Source organism: Lissotriton helveticus, chromosome 1_1, assembly GCF_964261635.1.
Source record: "Lissotriton helveticus chromosome 1_1, aLisHel1.1, whole genome shotgun sequence".
Taxonomy (NCBI): Eukaryota; Metazoa; Chordata; class Amphibia; order Caudata; family Salamandridae; genus Lissotriton; species Lissotriton helveticus.
In genome coordinates, this window is record NC_136057.1 from 543,174,158 (window position 1) to 543,199,228 (window position 25,071).

At 40.3% G+C, this 25,071-nt stretch overlaps 1 protein-coding gene across 7 annotated transcripts in view; it reads right to left on the minus strand.

Annotated features, from left to right (window-relative positions):
- Nucleotides 1-1,653: 1,653 nt before the first annotated feature.
- LMO3 (LIM domain only 3) overlaps nt 1,654-25,071 on the minus strand; it is a 101,490-nt gene continuing 78,072 nt past the window's right edge. For all 7 annotated transcript variants that reach the window (XM_078654356.1, XM_078654339.1, XM_078654324.1 and 4 more), the window contains exon 4: nt 1,654-2,321. In XM_078654356.1, coding sequence (XP_078510482.1) covers nt 2,216-2,321 — 106 coding nt within the window. In that variant the 3' untranslated portion in view covers nt 1,654-2,215. The remainder of the gene's footprint in view (nt 2,322-25,071) is intronic.

Consider the following 25,071-nt stretch of genomic DNA (forward strand, 5'->3'; position numbering starts at 1 on the left):
TCCCTGCACTGAATGCCTGGAACAACCTCCCACAACACAGAGCCTCCTCCTCTCCTCTTGACTTTTGCAAGAAACTGCAAACATGGCTTTTTGAGTAAGCTCCCAGGGCTGGCCTCACCTTCTTCAGACCGTCTGGATACCCTCAACAGCGATTAGCATGCTATAAAACTTGATATCATAACACACATTTCTGAAAGATCTTGGTTGTAGGCAGAGCCAACATATAGCTTTACATTCAACCATTAATTCCCAAAATGTTGTTCAAGTAGGTTCTTATTAATGTAGCTGTTGAGATGGACAAAGTTCCCCTGCATTCCTGTGGAATGTGCACCCCTTCCTCGAATTCCTCATAGTAACCCATAGTGCCCCTACCTCAACTGTCAGGTTGATAATGTGTATAGGCTGAGGCATTTCTGGAGACTCCAAATGGGGCTTTGTGGTCAGAGGGGCACACCATGTGCACTTTCATTTTGAAAAGTGTGACTACTGTATCTTCAACACACTGTGGAATCAGATGATGTCAGCAGAACTTTTTTCAATTGCCCACTAGGGAGAATAGTCTTTTAGCCATCTCCTGAATTTTTAAAACTATTCCGCTAGCTTCCTGTAACCGGGTCCTTCGCCCATTCGAATAAGGCATGAATTCTGTGAGTTTGTACATCACTTGTATGTTAGAGGAAGCAACATGGATTTGTGGATATGCCATGCATGGCCAAACTGGGTTCTATTTTACATTGAATATATTATACCGGTATAAAAGACGCACGATTGTAGAGCCAACGATCACAGCTGTGAATAGAAGGGCTTTCCCTCAGATTATTCCAGGGACCCCTTAAAGTTTGTCAGAAAAAGTGCTAAGGAAGGACAGAGTGGGTGCCTTTGAAACTAAGGTTTTTTTTCTCCTTCACTTTCCAGCTAGTTGTTCTGAGTGAGACACGCCTCCCCCACCCCCAAACAACCCTCCACAGGTGAACATGTAGTTATGTGTGGTAAAGACATGACTGAACTGGTTTACATGGAAATCGCAAAAAAAAGCAGAATTACCCAGAACCAGTCCCAAGACTGAACTGAAATATACACGGGCAGTCAGCAACAAAAGCTTCTATTCAGTGTACCAAGATTTACTGACCAGAAGCCTGGGGTGAAAGTCCAGTGGTTATCAGAAAATTCCTTTGAGCTCCAGGACTGGAGTATTGACCAACAGATCAGCTTGCCAGGTTTGGGACCAGTAACCTGGGGAAAAACTGGACTAGTGTGCAAAGAGGACCTTCCTAGGGTGAGCGGACAGGCTGCTCCGAAGGGGCATTTGAGGCATCCTTATACAAGAGTGAAAGAATGAAAGATAGAAAGAAACACACCCACCCTGCAAGATCTATCCAAAGTATTCTCATTGATAGCCATTCATAGGACAATGGGCCAATGCACTTTACTACAACAGATTTCTATGGTTACTGTTTTTCATTGATACGACTTCCATCAACTAAGTTATCTTTTACAGAGGACAATTTAATTTTCTCCTGGTGAAATTGCATCCAGTTGCCACAATTTCAAATAATGTGGTGTCACGGACAGTGAAATGGATGGTTTAGTGCAGATTACAGGAGACCACATTCCTTTGTGCAAAACAAAACAGATTCGGACTCCAAGTTTTTAAGTAATGGAAAAGAAATTTAATAGATTTCATAGTAGATCATTTATAGCTTTATGGTTTGGTATAATTGACAGGATTTGCTCTTTTTTGTACTAGAAAGTTACAGCTCATTTAAAATAGCTGGTAGATACAGAAAGCATAAATATACAATAGTTTTAAACACTGATTGTACTAAATGCAACAATACAAAGAAGCAACCAAGAGCACAAACTGTAATACAATAAAACTGTATTAAATTTGCGCTTTAAATATTACAATACTTTATTTACAATAGTAGTCCAAAATAAACATCTCATGCCAAATGACACATAAAAATTAAACAAAAGCAGGCAAAAGAAAACAAAACCAGAAATCTTCAGCATTATGTACAGTACCCTTAAGAAATATTCATTTCCCAACTTGGGCAATGTAACTACATCGATTTAGTCCACCTTTGTATCACGCGTTCCTCATGGCTCCCCATCTACGCCGTTCTGTAAATTCTCGTGTCAATTCTTATGTACATGTTGAGCAAAAAGATAAAGAATGTAGTGCTTCATTTTCTTTTCGATGCACGTCGGTGTGTCAGCGAACTTGGGGTGCGTAGCCTTCTTTCATTAGCCCTTCTTCATAGTCCGTCTGGCAAAGGATCATGTTGTTCTTCAGGAAAAACTTGTCACCGACACAAAACCTAGAGCAAAAATAATGACAGCAATAAACATGGATGTAGGAAATGGGTAGTTAATACCAGCCATTTTAGCAATACAGCATATATGTTGTGGAACAGTGAAACTGTTCAAAGTATCATTTCTTTTTACATAGTCAAACACCATTGCTGTTCTTCCCATTGCAAACTAAGCAATATGAACTAACAGTCGGAAATTGAATACTGGATTGCACTATTTTCTATTTGTTTTCCTCAAATTTCGTTCGGTTCAATTGTGGACTCACAGCATTTGCGAGATAAGGCTGAATTAAGTGAGGTACTTGCACGGTAAATATTTAGCAATCACCAAATAACAATTTCAGCTTTAGGTTCTGTGTAGAATGTAATTCTGGAAACACTGCATGGGCTACATTGCAATTGTATAAGAAACACAATAATTCTGATCAATAGAAGACACCCTTTCGTTAAAAAAACATAATTCAAGAGAGAGAGAGAGAGAGAGAGAGAGAGAGAGAGAGAGAGAGAGAGAGAGAGAGAGAGAGTGCGATTGAGAGAGAGAGAGAGAGAGAGAAAGAGAGAGAGAGAGAGAGCGCGAGTGAGAGAGAGAGAGAGAGAGAGAGAGAGAAAGAGAGAGAGAGAGAGAGAGAGGGAGAGAGGGTTTCATTTATAACACTAGAAATGCACAAAAAACTTCGAGGAGAAAACCTGGTAATTTAGGAAGGTGGCACATGCCTGTAAATCCTTGAGAATTTGACTTTCAGGGGTATTAAAAACTTTAAGAAAATGGTGTGGCTATCGGAAATTAGTTCTTAGTCTATTTTATATTGTACTTTAGAAAGCATTTGGTCTAATAGAATAGCATTCTGTTTCCTTTTCAACTACCATTCGGGCACTAATGGTGGAGGGAAAGGGGGTGAAGAAGAAAAAAAAACATACGGTCTAGATTGTTCGTGGTAGATTTAAGAGAAATAGGAATGTGAATTGCTGTGTATGAGAATATAATTGTAACACTTTAACCTTCAAACGGCGCAGTCTGTTGTAGTTAACCTAGTGCAACTGCACAATTACACTGGTTGACCGGGATGACCTTCGGAGGGGGTGCCTCTTCATCAGGCAGTCAATTTCTAATGACATTCAACACAAAGTCTCCTTCTGAATTGTCAGATTAAATTGTGGATTCAAAGCAGCCCCTTTAATGTTTTGTGAAGCTGGTGGTTTTAGATGAGGAGCAGTTGGGCTGATTTACATTTGTAAAGATTGGAATGCCAGACAAACACTGAAACCATTTATTTTCCAACTGGGTAGCTTTGGATATTTATCCTTATTTCATCTCGATGAAAGAGAAATATGGTGTAATAACGTGAATTGAAAGGCGTTAGGCTTTGCTCTAAAAAGAAAATTGTTCCATTTAGACATGGAATTTCTCTTTGCTCGGGATTACTGCATGCTGAGGTCCTTGATTGAAAATGCAGATTGTGCTACGATCTTAAATATCAGGGTTACGTGGATTTGTTTGCAATTAAAAAAAAGAAAAAAAGAAATCTCGACACCAACCACACATCTTGTGATCAGTACTATTTTCGGTTAGGGCCTTATGCAGTGCCAAATGAGAGTAATTTTAATGTATGTACTGGATAGGAAAGCAATGCACCCCCATGAATGAGTAAGCTAAAGCAAGTTGCATGCTCAAGCGCCCTAAATGCAGAAACACTCACTTCAGTCGAAAGGAAACTTGCTCGTAGCTGTAAGCAAATTTAAATTTCAAAACTTGACGGTAGCTTTACCTAAGAGCTCAAGAGGGTATGTCAACCAAAACAGAATCCCTCGATAGCTGGATAATAACTTAATAAGATACTGATTTTCTCTTTAAAAAGGAGTATTCTCATTTGCATGTATACATTTATTTGTATAGTACAGATGCAAGTGATAGGAGGGGTAGCTGAGGTCTGAGAAGTAGACTATTACTCCATTGTGATGCTTTGTTCTTTAAAGATGTGGGCCTTCAGTGGTTTCCTAAATTAAAGCAGAGTGGGTGCAGTTCTGATGAATAGAGTGAGGTCTTCCCAGATTCCACATGCCTAAATGGACCATGATCAATATATATAGGAGATATTGGGACCATGTAGACATCATATTTTGCCTTTATCCTGCCCAGGGTGCCTAAGGAATACATTATTTTGAATACTAAGGGAACACCCAGAGACATTTTAACATTTTCTTCTTGTGGCCCAGATTGTGTGATCCTTCACAACAAAGTGCTCCCCCCAAAAGTACAGTTGAGCCCATCAGGGTTTGTTCACAATACAGGGCGAGGACTTCATTTTATGTGACATGCTTCATCATTATGTGGGTAAGTGTCCATAGACAAAACGAATGAAAAAATAAAATAAAAACAAACACCACAGGAGTATTCCTCTTATCAGTGGGGTTAGAATGATAATGTAGGAGGAAACCTCCCTTTTAATATATTGGTAATAGACCCCATGGAACTGAGGTATCTATCCTGAAAACCCCTCCTCACTCTCTCCTTTTGATTAAATGGAGGAGCTGGTTGTCTTCATTTTTCTTTCTATGCACTCCATGTCCAGTATGGTGGTGTCCCGGATGAGAGTGTGCCTGGAGCCACCGGAGAGGACAGGTTTTTCAGTCCGATGTACACTGGGACACGTCCTAAATGGCTTTTTAGATACTGAAACAAGGTTTGAAGATGGTGCGAGCCAGCATGGGAGCTATTTGGGTTCAATATGGAGGGGGGTGACATGGCCATTTTTCGTGGGGGGTTTTAAGAGGCTTTCTGACCATGTGGGATGCCTTGAAGGTTGGCCAGGATGGAGACCTGGAGGATGTGGAGCAAGGCATTACCAGTATTCAGATTCAAGAATAAGAGTGCCTGAACGACAGTGCTCAAGTTGTGTCTGGGAAGAACCATTCTTTAAAGACATGGTTGAGTCTGTCTTGTGTAGCTTAAGGGTGAGCTCAGCATCCAGGGTTAATCCGAGCAATGTAGCATAGGGTCAAAGTTAAGCTTGAGAGAAATTTAAATTAGGTCTGCCTAATTGGTGTAACTTTTTTGTCTTACAATTGTTACACAAAGTTCCTGAAATTAGATTACACCACTTTGCATATTTAGGTTCCATGTTTAGTAAAACATTACAGGGAACCATAAGTTATACAAATTTACTGCAAACACCTGCGAACAGCAGAACGCAAGAGGCTATTCTTCAAAGTGCTTTTGTAAAGAGGCATACTCGTGCCATAAAACGATGCAAGAATGCATTTTGCACTCAAATATAGTGTGAAATGACAGGCTTTAATTTCACGTAATTGTGTGTAATTTTGCATTGGTGTGCAAACATTTAATTGCACACCAACAAAATTAAACTAATTTCAGACACCTAGTCAAAGTTGTGGTTGAATCTGTCCAGGTTTATATCATTTACCCAGGTTTACACTAGTTTTTGCTTGTTCTCGGGAAATAGCAGAAATTAGGTTTTGTTGTAGTGAAGCTTCGGGTAAGATCTGGCCATCCAGGTCGGGATGAGATGTAGGGAGTGCTTTAAGATTTTGGACGTCAGGATCCAAGAAGATTAGGTTACTTTTGAGGTGGTTGCCAGTAGGAAGTGTGCCAAGGGGCATCATATTGTTGAATGTATGTGGATTCCTGTGACAAGTATTCATACATCTTACGGATGTACATCCATTTTCAGCTACACAAACATTGTGTTATTAATCTTGCAGTACCCTCAGCCTAGCAAAATGTAATGGCTGTAAGGCCGAATGTGAGGTTGCAAAAAGGTAGTGAATGCTTATGCTACCTGTATGAAATTTCAAGCCAAGGGGTCGTAATTGGGTTGCCCTTGCTCAATAATAGCAATGCAATACAGATGCCATAAAAAATAAACATTCTATACTGCAACAAAACATTTAGAATGGTCCTGAGATTTTGTAGTTCACATTTACCAAAATCTACCTATCCATCATTAAAACCTGAAGTAGCTACCCTCCTACTTCACTTTCACTGTTACAACTACATTCACCTCTTTAAAGCTCTAGATGTGCTAAACCTGGCTCTCAAAGTTGTGATGAGAAAGCCTAATATGATTAATGCTCATGTTATTTTTAGAGGCAATCCTGGCCCTCTCGAACACATAATCATCCTCATAATCGCTACACTTTAAACTAAAAATATTAGTCAATTAGTGGCCTTTTTCCAACATCCCATACTAAGCAAAACTATGAAAAGGAAGGTGAGAAATATGAAATTTAACCACGTTCTCCAAGACCATCAATCCAAATAGCCACCTCAAAGGGGTATCGAAATAGCATTTAACATTAGGGAAGAGGCCTTACGATCTGGATGAGGACAATAAAATGGCCCGTATACACCGTGATGTCACTGTCAGCCACATTTTTACTGATTTGAGAATTTGACAGACAGATTTACAAATACATTGGGGCAAATCATTTTTCAACAACTGCAGTTGAGAACCACTTCTGTCAAATTGTTTGTTCACAAGCCCAGTGCCTTTTGGCACCATTGAAGGATTTTTCCATCTAGAAGATTAATATTTATTAGGTACTAGCTTACCTGTCGCGCGTTGCTGCGATCTCCGAAGAAAGGAAATTCAAGGAAACTCGTTATGATAACATTCAATTTACATTGTGTCATTTTCATTGAAATGTATTCATTTTAATATGGAAAACATTTCAAAGTGTTGTTTTAATTCTATTTATTTATTCGAGTGCTTGTGGATACACGACTTTTTGTTTTTCTGTCTGGTGCGTACATCAGTATTCAAAAGATTATAAGGGCCCTGGGGGGTGGATATTTAAACAATTTTTATGCCAAGAAACCTTCGGGGGAGTGTACTCAACAACTTCCCAAAGTTTCCTGGCAATCGGAGGAATGCTGTTTTAATTCTATTTATTTATTCGAGTGCTTGTGGATACACGATTTTTTGTTTTTCCGTCTTGTGCAAACATCAGTAATCGAAAGGTCATGAGGGCCCTGGGGGGTCGATATTTAAAAATTATTATGCCAGAAACCTTCACGGGTGTGTACTCAACAACTTCCCAAAGTTTCCTGGCGATCGGATGAATGCGGTTTTAATTCTATTTATTTATTCGAGTGCTTGTGGAGACACAATTTTTTGTTTTTCCGCCTTGTGCATACATCAGTATTCGAAAGATTATGAGGGCCATGGGGGGCCGATATTTAAAAAATGTTATGCCAGAAACCTTCGCAGGAGTGTACTCAACAACTTCCCAAAGTTTCATGGCGATCGGATGAATGGTGTAGTAATGCGCAAAGGACAAACAGACAGACAGACAGGCAGACATACATTCGTTTTTATATATATATATATATATATATATATATATAGATGAAGGCTCCCAGAAACAACTTTAGGAACAATTCCAGGTAAATGGACAAATGTATGCCAAAAATGCACCGATCCACTGTGGCTTGGCAAAAGGTCTAGAGTCTCCAACTAACATTATCTAGTGGAGTACACAATTCAAGCATGAAGTAGAATACAGCTCCTTGAAGGAAAAGTGTGTCTTAATCTCCAAAAGCAGGTCCCTTTGAAAATTGGCCTTAGATCACTCATTAACTTCAGTGACAAAAATTAAATTTGAAGTTGACGGACGATTCACTTACTGGGGCAAAGTTCCTCAACATCATTAAAATAAATAACACTTTACTATGTTCCGAACACAGACCTCCAATCTAGGTCTTCCCTTTTTCAAGAAAGATGACAGATCTTTATGCGTGCAAAGACCTAGACTTTCGAGCAACCTTAACCCTAGCCAGGGATCTAAAGCCAAAGACGATTCCTGAAAATATCACTATTCAGGTTTGCTTTTAAGGGACCTCAGGACAGACCCAGGCTGTGACTAAAGGATATTAGTCATGGTAACACACCGCACAAGAGAGGACAAACTTTCCTTTCCAATGATCAAGTTCCATTGCTGCCTCTCCTCCCAATTTCTCCTCTGAAGCAATAATAAAATGACAAAGCTTTACAAAATTCCTTTAAAATTTCAACAAAAAAGGAGCTTACATTTCAGAAACAATTGGTGAATATTTAAAATAACCTTACTCAAACTACTTCATCCTAACCACAGCAGCCATTGTCACCCCTTCATATAACCCTATGATTAATGCTCTTCAATCAAGTCAACCTACTCTGGTTAGCAGTCACATTTCATTTTAAATATAATAGAAGGCACTCAGGTTAGTTGGCAAGGAATTCTAGGCAACCCAGCCTGCATTAGCTTCCTTGGGATCACCCACTGCCTGCCCACCTACGCACTTTGATTATATTCAGAAAAACTGAGCCAGTGATCACACAGCCTAAGGACCACTCTGCTTCTGACCCAGGAATTTATTTGGTTCAATATGCACTTTACTGAGCAAGAGGTGGACTTTGACCACCTGCTAAAATACAGTAGTTGTCAGAAGGCAGTTGGACATTTAGACCAAGCTAGAAAACCTCAGGTAGGGCACACTCTTCTTAACAATATATTTCTTTAAGAGGCCATTATGATTGTCTGAAAATTATGTATAACTGTATTATTTGAGAATATGTGGAAAAGGAATGAAATAGTTTTTTGTTTTTTTTAAATCAAACATCCAGAACAAACAATTCTACTCGGAGGGGCTTGTCATAGAAATTGTACAGTCCGTGCAATGGAGCATTTTGAGAATGTGTTAAAAGAAGGGGATAATGGACAGTGATGGGAGCAAGAACAGGTGCTGAAATAGCAATGGGTTCAACAGGAGTGTGATTGAGGATTGCATGGAATGCACGTATAGCCATAAAATAAAGTGGATTAACTATTTACATCTGTTGTCCATTGTTTGGACTGTATGGATCTTTTTAACCAGCCATATCTTCTTAAAAAAGGGTGACCGTGGTCTCTTTAAGGACTAATTTTGAATAAGTTTAAAGATGACAGGGAAGCCTGGTTGCTGGAGAAAAACTCCAACAGATCCTATTTACTGCCGACAACGGTTGTGGGTGTTGAACCGTATCTCACAGCAGTCAAACATTCAAGGGACAGATCTTTGCTTACTAAATTTCGTCTGGGTTCTATACGCTCATTGATCTGTTTTCCTCTGGGCCAGTTTGATCCCCATGCACTTTTAACCTGCCCTTGTGAGGACAGTTCACACCAGACATTTATGCACCTGGTTTTATTCTGTAAATATTATGAATGCTTACATAGAAGGTATTTATTACCACTTTTAAAGGCAAGGGGTTTCACTCAGTTTCGCCCTGCCTTTTTATATTTACAGCTATTATCGTACCAGGAGGTGATGTTGGCGCTTACTAGGTATTTAAAATGTGTCCTTCACTGGAATAAAATATTTTGTGCCTAGCTGATTAGGAACTGTACTGTATTATGTTTAATAAGGCTTTTTAAGGTTTTAATGTGACTTTTATATATATATGTTTTTGAGATACATATATATAGTTGAATAAAGAATAATTAAAATTAATAAAAATAGCAATGTTTTACAGGATATACGGCCTCTGGATTACAGAGTTATCATGAAATTGAATGCTCTGGCCCAGGTCCCAGGTGAATGTAGTTTGAAAACTAAGGTCTGATTCAGAAGACCTATCCTTCAGTACTATAACTAATGATGTGACTAATAGATTTGCTTTCAAATCCATAACCTGCAATAGGTTCAGAATTTGTTAGCAGAAACGGTACAGTTTGAAATAATAATTCTAGAATTCATTCATGCTGGACTACTGCAATGATCTTCATTTACCTGTCCACCACCTAATAAATGCCAAATCCTCTCCAAGCGTGGGATACCACATCTAGCAACAGGTGTCAGCATATCTTGCAATTCCGGCAGTCCTTCAAATGTTGTTTTGACAGGTGAACCACTGAAGTACTGTGCATAAATTATTGCTTGGAATTGGTCTCACTAGATATAGTACTCAATTTAAGCAACCCATAGCTATGCTATAGCTATGCTCATTGAATGAGGACTTCCAATAGGTCTGCACATTATAAGTTGTGAAAAGGAGGCTATGATTTGGCAGTTCTCATTGAGATGATCGCATCACATTCCATGAGCGATTAAAGGGAGTCTTTTAAAAGCCAGTTAAATTGCTGGATCTTGAGCTCACATTGAATTGTGATCAGGACACATCTTTGTGCTCATAGCAGTACCAAAAAGTCTCCAGTGGCAAGAGCACTTCATGAAAGGCCCATTAGGCACAAAAGCGGTTCTTGGTGCCTTTCAACCATTGTGACATTACTCAACTGAACTATCAGAAAGAGATGTTGTCCCTTTGATTTTATTGGAGCCACTTGAAACTCCTGGTGGAAAACATGCACATTGTTGATACTTACCCATTTACAATTCTATAGGTCTCATCTAATATTTATGTAGCATGACATGTTACATTTAAGTTAATTATTTACATGGAAGGTACACTGTGATGAGAGAACTCAGTACCAGAAGAATAATGAACTTCAAAGTAGAAAAAACATTATGTACTTGCAAGTGTGATGGGGTGTGTAAATAAGTTAACTTTCACTAGATACGATACGCGGAAAGCACATGCACCAGGTTAGCTAAATTCTCCATTGTGGACTGCAGCACAATGAATCGTTAACATATGGACTCAACAGGGTACTAGCCCAAGAATTGGAATTGGGTTTTTGTCTTGGATGACTTAATGCCCACGTGGGCTTAACGCAACTGAGCCGACTTAATTTTCGACTGTTGTGAACTTGTCAATATCATGGACGGTATTTGTATGCATTGAGACTGAGCAAAATGACATTGTAGCTTTATTTTAGAGCGATGGATGCCACTATAAGAGTACGATTATCGTAAATAAATCAGATTAAATGAGAGAGTATCTGATACATTTAGACAAAACTCTCGAAAACAAATTGTCAACATATGTGTCGGCCAGGCTTTTTGTGATAAATGAAAGTGTACTTACAATGTTTAATGCATTAATTAAGCATCCGTTGAAACATGGGACTGTCATTAATAATATAATATATTTTTTCTATTGAGAAATTAAAAGAGTAATGTGCCCTTTGAGGATTTACACAATGAACTAGAAATTTTTCAGTTAAACTCAGAACATATTATGTAAATAATAGTGTTAAGATGTCCGCCATTCTTCTTTCACATTACCCCTTTGGCGTAATTGTCTGTTTATGTTTACTCATGGTATTTATTTAAATGTGTGCAAACTTGACACCTGTCACCAAGCGTGAACAAGGCAAGAGCTGAAAGGCATTGCTTTTTGCAGCCGTATTAAATATTTGCTGCACTACGAACCACGGTGTCGGAGAGACTTTCTGGAGGGAGAGTTTTGAAATTAATATTGCAGGGTTCCGGTACCCTGAGAACATACCACCCTGTCGACGGTCCCTACCCCTGTCCGGATTCTGCTGTGAATATATATATATATCAATCATAGAATCATAGATCTATATACACACACACACCCACACACACACACACACACTCACACATACATATACATTACTATGATAGCTTCGGAGTCAAAGAGATTAAAAAAAAAAACAACTCCAAATTTCATAGCTTTTTATCAATGAGAATCCTGGAGCTGTCACAGGGTTAAATGAGCAGGCAAACCTTTCTCATGAAAAGGTAGCAAGCAGCATTCAAGAGGTTGGATGATTAAGTAGTGGTGCATCCTCTGCCAGAAGAATAGTTCCTAGTTGTCTTGTGGGAGATTTTAGAAGTACATCTGGAGATCTGTACCACCCTCTACAGAAGCACAGAGATCCTGAAATGTATCTAATTATTCATGAATGACTTTCGGATCCATATTTTAGCATTCAAATCATGTATGGTGGAGTATATAGTTCGAAATCCTTGCTATGCTACCATGTTTATCTTGTGAAAGGTGTTGTAGGTGTTGCTAATTGTAGATGGAAAGGCCCATCCATAGCATTTAACAATATATACTGTAATAGGCCAGCGTTTGTTAATCAGAATCTTTATATTCCTTTGCCAGAACAAAAATGACTAGTCCATTGAATTGGAATCCAACAGAGCAGAGGATTAATCAGCCCCCTGCTTGCCTCAGAGTAACAGTAGTCACGCTTGATTTCAATTACTATTTTTTTAATAAAAAGAATGATGATGCAATAAAACAATCTAATTGGTTTACTTTGGCAAAAGATTTCAAGTGTTACATTTGTGCATACTTTGGAAAAAGTAAATGACATAATGCTATTGTAGAAGAGCACCGTGGGGAATCGACAGAGCCGGGTAAATTAGCGCTACAAACACTAAACTGTGGGAGGGGCTAAAGGAGAAGTAGGTGTACGGAATGAATTAAAAGAGGTGGGATAGGGTTGGAGGGGGGTGAACAGGATAATTGAGTGGGGCCACCAGAATTAAGCCTATGAATGATCAATATACTGCAGACATTTTAAACATTACCATTCACAAAGACACAATATTTTAAAAACATTGAAAGAGCATACCATTGAAATCTACCAATTAAATATTAGATAACCATTATTTTTACTTTAAAAAGAAAGGACCATATTTTTCCATATGATACGATATATTATTTATATTTCACACAGCTGCTCCAGGGAATGTCCTGGGGCGGGACAAGCTGAAAGTCAGAGCGGAAACAAGCTAAGATCTGCTGAAAAATCAGGTTTTCAGTTTCTGTTTTTAAAAAGCTGGTAATCACTTATAGAGTGTAATTCAAAGGGGAGCCGATTCCAGACCACTGCACCCAAAAAAGTAAGTGATCTACCGCCTACTCTGTCTCTGGATCCTTGGTGTTGGTGCCAGAAATTTATTGGTAGATCGTAGCTGTCTTCGTGGGCTACAAAAGCTAAATCGGTTACTTAGATAGGTTGGTCCTTTGCCCGAGAGGGCTTCATGACCCAACAAAATAGACTTGAATTTCACTCTTCCCTAATGGGCAGCCAATGGAGATCCTGAAGAGGAGACATGATACGCGTCCGCCTTGGGAGATTAAGCAGAAGTCGAGCTGCCACATTCTGGATCACCTGAAGTATATCCAGGAGATATTCCGGAAGGCCCACATAAAGGGCATTTCCATAGTCGATTCGAGTGCGGACATAATCAGTGCCTGGATGACTATTTTCTTTGCATAAAAGGACAGGAGAGGCAGAAATTTATTTAGCGATGACATGATTCCAATATACCAATTTCCTCAAAATATTTAAGTTCATACTTGACATACTAATACTCGTAATGACTAACAAATCTTTGGGTACTGACATTTTTCTACTCTTGAGCACATACGTTGTATACTAAGTGCTCAAAACCAATAAAACGTTATTCCAAATTTCACATCACAATTAAGAGAATCAGCATTTCTGCAATATCATGTTTCTAAGGGTCAGATGTAAAAAGCATTTTTCCGGTCACAAACGGCCAAATTTGCAGAATTAGGCCACTTGTGACCAGAAAAATGCTGTCTCAGGTGTACAAAATGCATTTGGTAACTTGTTACTGAATCACAATCTGAATTTGCTATTTCGTATTTGGAAAGAGACTGTTTTGGGCATCCCATCCAAAAACTGAATGGTTATGTTATGCATTACTGGTTTGCGACCAAATTCTGGTCGCAAAACAGTAGTAATTTACCACCATTTTAAAAGTGCTGGTAACCCATTCACAAATGGAAAGTGTCTCCTTGGGCCCACTTTCCCTTTGAGAATGTTAAAAACATTTTTTAAGAGCACGCAGTGGTCCCACGGACTGCTGTGTACTCTTAATAAAACAAAACTTCAAAGTTTCATTTTTCTTTCTTTTTAAAACAAGTCTTGTTTTTCTTTAACAAAAATGGGCTGCATAAAAAAAAACATTAAAAAAAAGATTGCTTCATTAAAAAGCAATCCGTCATGTTTGTTTGCTGACCTCAGTAGGCCACCATCCAAGTGATCGCTGCGATTTCTAATGGGTTGCAAATTGCGACTTACCTCATTAATAAACAAAAGGTAGGTTGATTAGTGACCAACTAGGAATTGTTCTGGGGGGGGGGGAAATCATACATTAGAAATACAGGTTTCTTAATTGCGATTTGGAGAGAATTCCTCAGTTGGAAATTGGTATTCCTAATGTCTGTACATCTGGCCCATAAGTGCTCTAAAAACAGCAGAAAATGCTCAGATATGAAATATTTTCCACAGATGGACATTTAAACTTAGACAACAGATAGGGGTGTTTCATAGCCGGCCGCCCAGTAGCAGAGATAAAACACCCAAAAACAAGTAGGTCTGATGGCATTTGAATTCTTCTAGCAAGTAGGTTCTCACCCTTGAAGCACATAGTACTATTTACCAACCTAATTTACTCTACCAAAAAACCTTGTTTCATTCTTTATTTTTTTTAAATATTAAAAAACGTTTCCACCATCATTGTAATCACCAATGCTATACCCACAACAACCATATTGACTCAACAGCTCCATTCCACCAACTTCTTCTAAATAGTTGAACCACAGGAGCCTAGCCTTGCAAAAAACTCAGATTAAGAAAAAATGAATGAGGAGAATTCTGGGCCCAGATCGCAGAAGTACTTTAGCTGAAGCCATCATTACCTTCCTGAAAAGAGGGGCAAAGCATTAAAGCTGTTACTAATCACTCCTCTCTTTTAAAGAATAGGTCTTCTCTGAACCTGGCAGACACAAGCAATTACCTCTCAGTCACATGCCTTCCACGAACGTCCAAAATGTTAGGGAACATAACAGCCCATCTTATAGCCTGTATAGCAATCATCATTTGTTCTGTTTTTTATTTTAATCTGTGGTGCTTTACATAAAACCCAGTTACCATATGGTAACCTCAGGCTATGTTATGGTCATATTCAACAAGAAGAAGGAAATGGGTCAGTTTTGGGTGGAATGAGCAGCCAGAAAGCAATAAATTGGTGTACACTGAAGAGAACCCGCATTCTTGTATGAGAGTAGAGCATGACAAAACTGTGTCAAGAGATTCAAATTCAGGAAAGTGGTAGCCTAGAAACGTTTGCTGGATATAGACATAACGGAATATGCCAGGTCGAAAAATACAGACCACGCTCAACAGTAATTACTATTAAAAATCAAATACTGACTATCCACATTGCAAGGCCTAAGCAAGAACACTGCAAGTCCAACTTATCAGTACCCAATTCAATATTCACATTAATAAACCCTATGTACTTCTTCTGGCTACATGGACTCCACCCCTACTAATATGCCTACACCAAAAACAATCACTTGTGAATTAGAGAGTGGGCAGAGTGATTTGCCTATGCTTTAGAGACTGAGCTCCATGCAATTTTAGCCTGTATTTTACAATATCTTAAAGGTTTCATTCCAAAAACTCTAGTTTAGGTTACCATCCTACATACACAAAATATAAATGGCATATCTTGTTCAGGGACATAGGTCCAATGAAATACCAATAAAAAATGTAGGTCAAACAGGACATTAGAACCTTTGACTTTCCATTTACAGATGTTTGCAAATCCATATTTTGAAAAAGCAAGCACCACAGAAAGACTCTTCTTAGTTAGAACATAGTGGTAGGCAAGTTTGTCACCTCTTGCCTAGACTATGCCAATGTCCTGTACAACAGCCTACCATCATATCATTCAAAATGGAAAAAGCAAAGCTCACATTGAACTACTCAAGGCTCAGAGAGACGGCAAGAATATTTTTTCTTTCTCGTTATAGAGCTCTGGTTTACCTTAGTAGTTTTCATGGAGCAAAGGAGTCAGATAGATGGCTAAGTAGAATTTTAGGTGCCAGGTGTCATCCTTTTGCATACAGCCCCAATGTATTGGTATACAAAGAGAGAAAACGGGTCCACACAACATCTGGCAATGGTAGCATAACAATAATTGAAAATCAAGACTAGATACATGGGCAGGAGTGTACAAGTAGAAGTTGCAGTCTAGTTTAAGAAATGGTTGGGAGTCTGTTCTATGAAACAGAAAGTCTAAGAGCAGACTAGTAAACAGGAGCCTGGCGTCAAATGGACAGCCAGCTTAGAATTTTTGAAAGTGGAGTACAATGGGAAAATCTGGTTGTGCCAACACTATTTTTCACTATTTTGTGTAGACTGAAGTGCCCTAGTGAATTACCCAAGTACAATACACTTTTTTTTCCTCTCCAAGGCCAACAAGGGTACTATGGCAATACATTTCTTATTATGGTGGTAGAACCCAACTGCCACTACTTTGGCCTGAGGTTATCAGAATCAATGTTCACAGACTGATTTTTTTTTATAGTTTGATATAAAGAATGCTCCTCCAGACAGCACTCATCAAATCATAGGTTAGACTGCCACCCTTTTGTCATGACCTCCTTATAAGGAAATGAAAAATGAAAGCCAGGAGCTTCCTGGCAACCCCCTCACACACTTAGACTTCCAAGTTCCGTCCTGGAAAGACTACACAAGATTATCCCGGATAAAAATGGACAGAAAAAAGTAAGAAAAAATGTACAACCATACAAAGAAAGGCAAACAAATGATAGAGAAGTTTATCCAAATAATAACTTCATACAAAACCTGCCTAAAGATGGGCATAATAGCAAAACAAATGAAAAAAATCAAAAACACTATGTAGTGTGGGTTACACAAGCAAATACTTTTAGCTGCTGTCAAAGGTGTGTTTTTCACTGGAGAGAAAAGGGAAGGGAAAACACATATATTAGGGAACCAATGTTGAATTTAGAAAGCGTATTAATGAAGAAATTGTGAACTGTGTAGTTGTGATAAAATACTTCATAATAGTAATGGGCAGAATGCGCAAAGCTTGCTGTGATGACAGGCTTTTAGTTCAAGCCAGAAGCTGCAGTAATTAAATTGGAATGATGGCCTTTAATATGAAAGGGTTATCTAAATGCTTTAAATGATGGTACCCCTTTTTTTATGAGAAGCATCTATAGATCTTGATCCCCACTTTTGAAAGTTTCCTTCAGATGTCGTTGTGGAGTTCAGAGGTTCATAGACCAAGACTTGATATGGAAAGTAGTACTTTATAAGTAGCTTTTATCCTTTATAATTGTATTTACGCTGTGTTACCTCAGACTGTATCACCACACAAGCCGGTGGTTTTGTCACCCATCTGTAATCTATTTAAATTGACCACTAATATTAGTTATTGTAGCAAACTGCTCCACACATTTATTCCTCCTTGATTTTTGCATTTGACCACTCTGTTTTTGAAGTTTTACTGTGAGTGAGTCTCCCTACCCTATTCTTGCTCACAGTAAATTCAGGGTACATGGACTTAGTGTGCTAACCACCAGTGCAGCTGTTTAATATAAGGCTAGTGCTCTACAACTAGGGTAGCATGCTCTGGGGTGGTTTCTTATGAGCACATATGTGTGCTCACATGTGCCTGTTGTGCCTGTGGGACATCTGTTCAGCCCAGTATCTGAGCACAGGTATCCTGATGCAGAGGGGACTCTTCCGAGATCTGTACAAACCTTGGGTAGGCCTTATATTTTGAGTGAGCATTCACTAGTGTAGGTCTGCCATGCTTATTGAAGGTATGTGATGCTTAAACTATATTAGACACTATAGGCAACATTTGAACTAAAGTATAGTTTCACCCCGCTTAAGCCTACAGGGTCCAGTGATGTATCATTCTAGGGCTAAATATGAATCTTCAGTGTAGATTTACCGTCTGACATATCTACACTCCAATTACCACTAAGAATGTTCATATGTCCTTGGCTCAGCCTATAATCAGATGCTAGTCCTCTGTGCTCCTCCACCCACTGAGCCATGTTGTTTACTCTGCTGCCCTGCCCACAGAATAGAGCCACTAACAGTCCTGGAACCAGTTCCTAGGAAAGGAAGGGCTTGGCAGGTAATCTGAACCTGTTAATTAGTTTGTCACACTGCACCTGTACCAGCCCAGGCACTTAGAAACAAACAATGAGAGTCAGACCTCTGGAGCAAACTTCTCGACTTTGAAGTTTTGGAGGGAAGAGATTGGGTAGCAGTGTTAGTGAGTGGCAAAGAAACGGTTTCCACAAACAACTTACAGATACCATACTGGAATGTCGTAAAATGCAGTGCAGGAGGATTGGGACTGGGGGTTGAGTGATGTGGCACCAAGGATTTGCTTGGGGTGGCTGGCTTTGAAAACTTTTAAAGTTATATCCTCCCCTCCCTGAGAGGGTAAAGTCCCCAGGATTTGGGAGAACTCTTATTTCATTAATTTATCTAGGGAGAGTGCCTGCTTGGGTCCCCTCCCCGAACCATAATTAGCCCAGAGTACCCCATTTCCTGAGGATGGAAGCAAATCAGAAGTTCTGCATGGGATACACATGCTGCTGGGACAGAAGAGGACATAGTCTCCTGCCCCAGCGGTGCAGACTGTGGTTAGGGTGAGCTAGCCAGTACATGCTTACACCCACACTCTGCAAACAGCAGGTGGGAAGAAGAGAATGTCTAGCGCCTGTGCCGGAGATGGGTCGAACATGAAGGCGCCCAGCATTGTAGGAGGGCCTTCAGGCTCCTCCTATATATTCCAAAGATGTGGCCATGACCTGAAGGGCCCAAAATCCCCATCAAGAGGGATCAAATTGTGCATATCTGCTCATTTTGGTGCCCAAGTCGGGGCATTGACAACGCCATTTTTGGGGAGCTGAAAAATGGCAGCTTATTTCTCCAGAAATGTTTTTAAAAATGTAACCAGGTCTCCCTGGTCACAATATTCATTTCCTAAGTGGCTGTTGGTCAGTTTCCAAGTTCTCTCTGAGCCCATACTTACGGGCACGGGAGGGCAAGGCTGGGTCCTAAAGCTCCAGTACAGGCAAATAACAGTAAAAGATGACATGGGAATACGTTTTTAGGTCCTGTCTGAGAGAGAGTGCAAGTGAAGTCACTCGCAAGACTTTTTGTTTACTTACTGCGAGCTTTGCCCGCCCGTTGATTACCATTGGTTGGCCTCATTGCCACTCATTTGCTTGCTTCTCTTTGGTCAGCACATGCCAGCTACACTTCCTCTTCCTGTGTTTGTCCCTCCCCTGGAACATGGCCCAAATAATGCCTCCTTTTGCAGTGTCCTTCCTCTGCTCGCATTTTTGGAGCTACTTTTTTTTTGGGGTGCAAGCACTCCATAGGAGGGAATGAGTTTGCTCTTTCAAACATATTGCATGCCCCGTCCCACCCTCTGTTGCGTTGCTTGCCCCTTCTTCCCTCATTTACGGTCTTGTTTTGTATATCCTCCTGCTCCATGGCTTGCCCCCCTCCTTCCCTCATACCACTGTCCCTTGTGTTGCTTGCCCCCTCCTGCCCCATAGCATTGCGTGCCCCCTCCTTCCCTCATCTCACTCTCCCTTGTTTTTCTTCATCCTCCTGCCCTGTCGCTTACCCCCCTCCTATAACTGTGGTCAGTCGTGATGCTTGCCCCTACCGCCTTCTTCCTGCTGTACATCATGTTACTTGCCCCCCTTCTACCACTGTTTGTTGTGTTGGTTGCCCCCATTCACCTTCCTCCTGCTTTCTGTGTTGCCCCCTCACCTACCATAGCAAAAAAACTAAAGAAACACATTTTGATGTAAACACATTGACCAAGTTAAAAGCTTTCACATAGGTGATTCCTACTGACTTTATCAATAAATAGTTGTTAAACAAGCAATGGCAAATTGGCAATGAGAAGTTTAACAATGCAAGGTTCCACACTAGAAGGAATGCTAATGATTATTGTTATGATTCTCACTCGAAGGGGTTACACTGTTGAATTACAATAAGACATGCCTGCATATACTGATATGGTGATTGCCTGACATATTGAGAAGGACAACCTTTTATTGTGTGTAGTTGCATCTAGTGTATGTAGGGGTATTGTGGTTATAGGGTTCAATACCCACTAGGGGTTTAGTGTGATGTGAGGGTGTGAAAGGGGTTTCCATCTACCTGAATACATATATATGTATGTTAATGCATAGTAGTATATCATAGTGTGTGGTTGTAATAAAAGTATTCTTACTTTTTAAAAGGAAAAGCACCGACTGGACAATAATTTTTGAGTGTTGCTGTTTCTTACCAGTGAGCTGGGGTTACTAGCCCATACCACCTCCTCTGACTAGGCCATGGCTACCCTGAGAAGGTCCACTGCTTAAATGTAAGACTTGCTTCCCAGTTAAAAGACAATTGCAGAATGACTAAAATCCTTTGCAGGTGAGAATTCAATTTGTTGTAGTCGTCAGGTCATGTCCAAAATGAAGCATACATAGCTTCGTTGGTAAACTCACCCAGCAACCTCGCAAGTTAGCTATCCCTTCCCTACAAAATGTTTATAGCCCCAAATGGGTTGGCAGTGATTGACAGAGACAGTAGAGCACACAAAAGAAGTGTAGAGTCAAGTTAACAGAAGCATGCTAAATTAGTTAATCGAAAAGTCAGTATTGCCAATGCAGAAAGGAATGGATTGCAGGAAGAAAGAGCAAAGAAGCTATACGGATCAGAGTAAAACAAAATGTGTTCCAGAGATTGTCTCAGGTAAGCTCACCTTCTATCCGCCAGTAAGTATTCGTACAAGACACCATGGTAGGTAAACCGCCCCTAGAGTGACTTGAGTATTGGGTCTAGTGGAAAAAGTAACAAATTTGGGGCACTGAAAAGTGAATTCTTCCACCACCTGAAAATTAGTTTAGTGTTTCATGGAGTTTAGACTCAGCCATGCAAAAAACACTTTCCTGTTTGCCTAAATTGCAAGCAGACATTAACATTATCAGTTTTTGTTGGTAAATGGTCGCAAGCGCATTTCTTACAAGAAATACGTGTGTGCGGGCGTGGGCGCATGCACAGTTTTCTTATCATTATTTCTAATGCCAAAGAAGAGGAGAAGGGCAGCCCGGGGACGCCACGGTTTAAAGGTAAGTCTTTTTAATTTGTTTTGATGTACTTTTAAATTATATTATTAATAGGGGGTTGAGGCGGGCTGCAGGCCAACTCCGCTCCGGAGTGTGCTGAGTTTTGCCTACTCCGCGTTCTCTGTGGAACGCGGAATAAGCAAAAATCGGCGGGCGGAGCAGAGTTCTCCGCCCACTTAGAGTTTCTTTATGAGGTTTGACGTATACGTCATTTTAGTATGGATTGCAAAACTGAGGTGTGGGTGTTCGGAGTTGTGTACTTTGAGGAATGCTATAATTTGTCCTGCCATAATTCAGAAAGTCCATATTGTTGAAAGGCCCAACAGATACAAAAAATGTAAAGCACATAAAACTCCATTACTTGTACTTTCCGTAAGCTGCTCACAGCACTTTTCTATGTGCCAAATTGTCTAGCTCGTGGTACTTACTATGCCTCACCACACAGTGCCTGACCTTTCTGGTATTCTTGCAAAGTAAATGTCACAACCTTCAGCTCTATAATGTTCAATTGCAAAAGTCATTCTACTCATTTGCTGCTTTCAGTTTATTCTTAGTGTACTGTACTTTGCCGCATGTAATCAGGCACCTGGAACCCCATGATGTTTAAACTGCTGCAAATGCCACCGAAGAACAAGCCTGCCACAAAATGAAATTATATTTATCAGGAATACTAACTCTCTCGTGATGTGTCCCCTATTTAAAAGCCTAAATGATTTAGGTGATGGAATTTAGGACCCTCAAGCACTAATAAAATGTCCCACTTTTTCAGCCCATTTGCTTTAAGCGAATTAGGAGCCAATTGCACATTAGGTAGAGCACTATGATGCCTTGCTAATAAACACCACGTTCAGTTTCATTTTTAAGTTGGCAGGTCTAGATAACACACCTGTGCTGACTAGGGAGTGGATGACATGCATTTTTTTGGGGGGGAGGGAATGGTAAACACACTTGAGAATTACATCTCAAGCTTAATTTCCTCCTTGAAATACGTACTTCTCCAGATTCAAATGCTCACAGAAAGCAAAGGGCACAGTTAGAAATAGATGAATACTTGGCAGCCTTCCATTTCTGTAGAATCTGTGCTGCCTTGTATAAGGGAAAGCATGTGGAAGCCATACAAAGCTTTCGTGGGACTGCTAGGCACAAGGGCTGCAGTGGCAGCCGTGCCCCGAGTTAAGCGAACACTGGAATGAGCCGGCATAGAATAGTTTTTCTTCAATTACAGGCTGATTTGCTAAAAGACACAACTTTATATGATGTTCCTATAAACATCAGACAGACAATCATTTTGTTCTTAATAACTGTGGGGAGCCCTGGCACAATTATATCCCTTAAGCTTTGCCTACTTTTTCACACAAGAAAACGAAAACAAAGTGAAGGCTTGATTCAGCTTGAAATCCTAGAACAAATGAATCCTTTTAAAAAATGAACTAGATCAAACTGCAGACCATCCAAGATAAATACTTCGCAAGTTAAAAGAAATAGAGAATAGCTGCTTGACGGTGAATAGGATTTTATAACACCATTCCTGTGCTCGTCTCTAAAACCACATTAAGCTAACAAAATGGAAGAATAAGCTAAAAAGCAGATTCGGTTTCAAACCTTCCACAAACTGGTAGAAAACCAGTGCAAGACATTACGATCAGGCAATTTGTGACACTTGCTGTGAACCTGATCAGAGAACTAATCTTGGGAGGAGGCAGGTCAGTGGGCTAGTCTTTCCGCCCCTGACTATACAAATTGAAGGCTGGCGTGAGCGGCTCTCCAAAATCCTCCTGAGGCTTGAACCTGGAGTAGACACCTCTGCACGCTATAGGTTCGAGATTGCCTTGGTTTTTAATTGTTTTCAACTTCATTTATTGTTAAAACTTTAACTGTAAACGGGGATATTCTGTATTTTAACCACGAAATTGCGAGTTTTGCACACTTTCCTCTCTCCCGGGGCCCACTCTCCAACGCGGGAACGCCATCTTGGGAGGAGGCAGGTCAGTGGACTGGTCTCTCCGCCACGGACTAGACAAATTATGAGGCTGGCGCGATTGCGCCACAGGCCCGCCGAAGTCACGCCTAAGGCAAGCCCGAATGTGCCCGTCCGCGCTCGGCCTGCGCTCAAGCGCCAGTCCCCCTGCCCAGTTTGGCTTCAAACAGAGTGCGATAGTCTACTCAAGCCCAACACTACTTAGCTTCAACACCTACAAACATACCAGCTGCTCAAAATTCCAGCCTGATAACTGTCTTCCACACTCCCAGCTTACATGTCAGGGTTGTGAAATTAAACTACCGGAACTAATACAACAACCAATTAAATCCTTAACTAATACAGGCAGGAGACATACTAAAATCTTGCCTTATCATGTATGGAAATGCGCTCTGATCAATGCAAGATCTTTAGTTAAAACACAGTTCTGAGTGTGAAACCTTAATTGAAGACGAGGAAGTCAGTATTGCCTTTATAACAGAATCTTGGACGGATTATGCCTCTGGTCCTGACTTGGTGAAAGCCACTCCTCCTGACTATCTTTCTTTCACATTGAATAGGCCAAATAGGAAAGGGGGAGACCTGGTAGCTATCTATCACAAATCAATAAAGGCATCTTTTAACCCTCTTGTCAATTCGGAATATGAAGCATTAGAGTTTTGTTTCTTCCTCTCACACCACTTTACCTTCAAAGGTTCTCTAATATACTGACTGCCAGGCCCCAGAAGCAAATTCCTAAGGCTAGATGACAGATTGTTGGAAAATGCACTAAGCGCCAACTCACACACGATACTCGCAGATTTTAATTTCCACTTAGAAATACTCACTGATCCAGACACCTCAAATCTGCGGGATTTGATGAATAGTGCTGGTCTAGAGCAACTTGTGATTGGCACGACTCACAAGGCTGGCCATACACTGGATGGCATCTTTTCAAACGAAATACAACTGCATTTCACGGATATTCTCCTGGTAGTCAGATCACAAAGCTGTGCTATTTGAGCTCACTACGCTTGACCGTCAGACAGTAAACCCAGTAAAAAATACAACTGGTTAGCAGAGTCTGGAACAAAATTAATGCAGATGAATTGCAGGAGTTTTTAACTGCAACATCTCCCTCATTCCCCACAGATTTGGATGAGGCCACCAAATCATATACCTAGTGGCTAGAGGCTGCGGGCGACAAGCTTGCTCCAAAAAACTCCTCCATCCCAATAGGGCATGCCCATCCTCCCCGTGGTACACCCAAGAACAGAGAGACCAAAAATTAGTCTGCAACATCTTGAAAGAAACTGGAGGAAGGAATATAGTGATAGGGACAGGAAAGAATACAAGCTCAGCCTAGCACACTATAAACAGTTGCTCCAGAAAACCAAACAAGAATTTTTCACCAAACGAATTAACCGTGCAAATAACTCAACCAAAGAACTGTTTAAAACAGTAACCTCTTTGGCACACCCAGCAATGCCGACTCTTTTGAGCACTCCGGAATTATGTGAAAAAATTGGGCAATTTTTTCTGGTCAAAATGGAGGCAATTTTCTCCATATTTACAAATGCAACAGCCAAGTCCAGCTCCACCCAGACCAAGGTCTGGCAGTCAGTAAATGGTTCCAAAGCCATCTTTGATAAATTTGCCTCAATAACACCCACAGAAACCTTAAATCGTATAAAGACAATCAAATCAGGCTCCCTGAGCGATCCCTGCTCAATTTCTCTCCTGAAACTAGCAGCAGAGCCAATTGCATCTGCACTGAACTCCGTTATCAACTCTATGTTTTCCGAAGGCTACTTTCCTAAAATCTGGAAATGCGCCTCAATTTTGCCTCTGCTCAAGAAACCCACACTGGACCCTAAAGACCCTAATAACTTAAGACCGATTTCTAGGCTCCCCCTACCTGCGA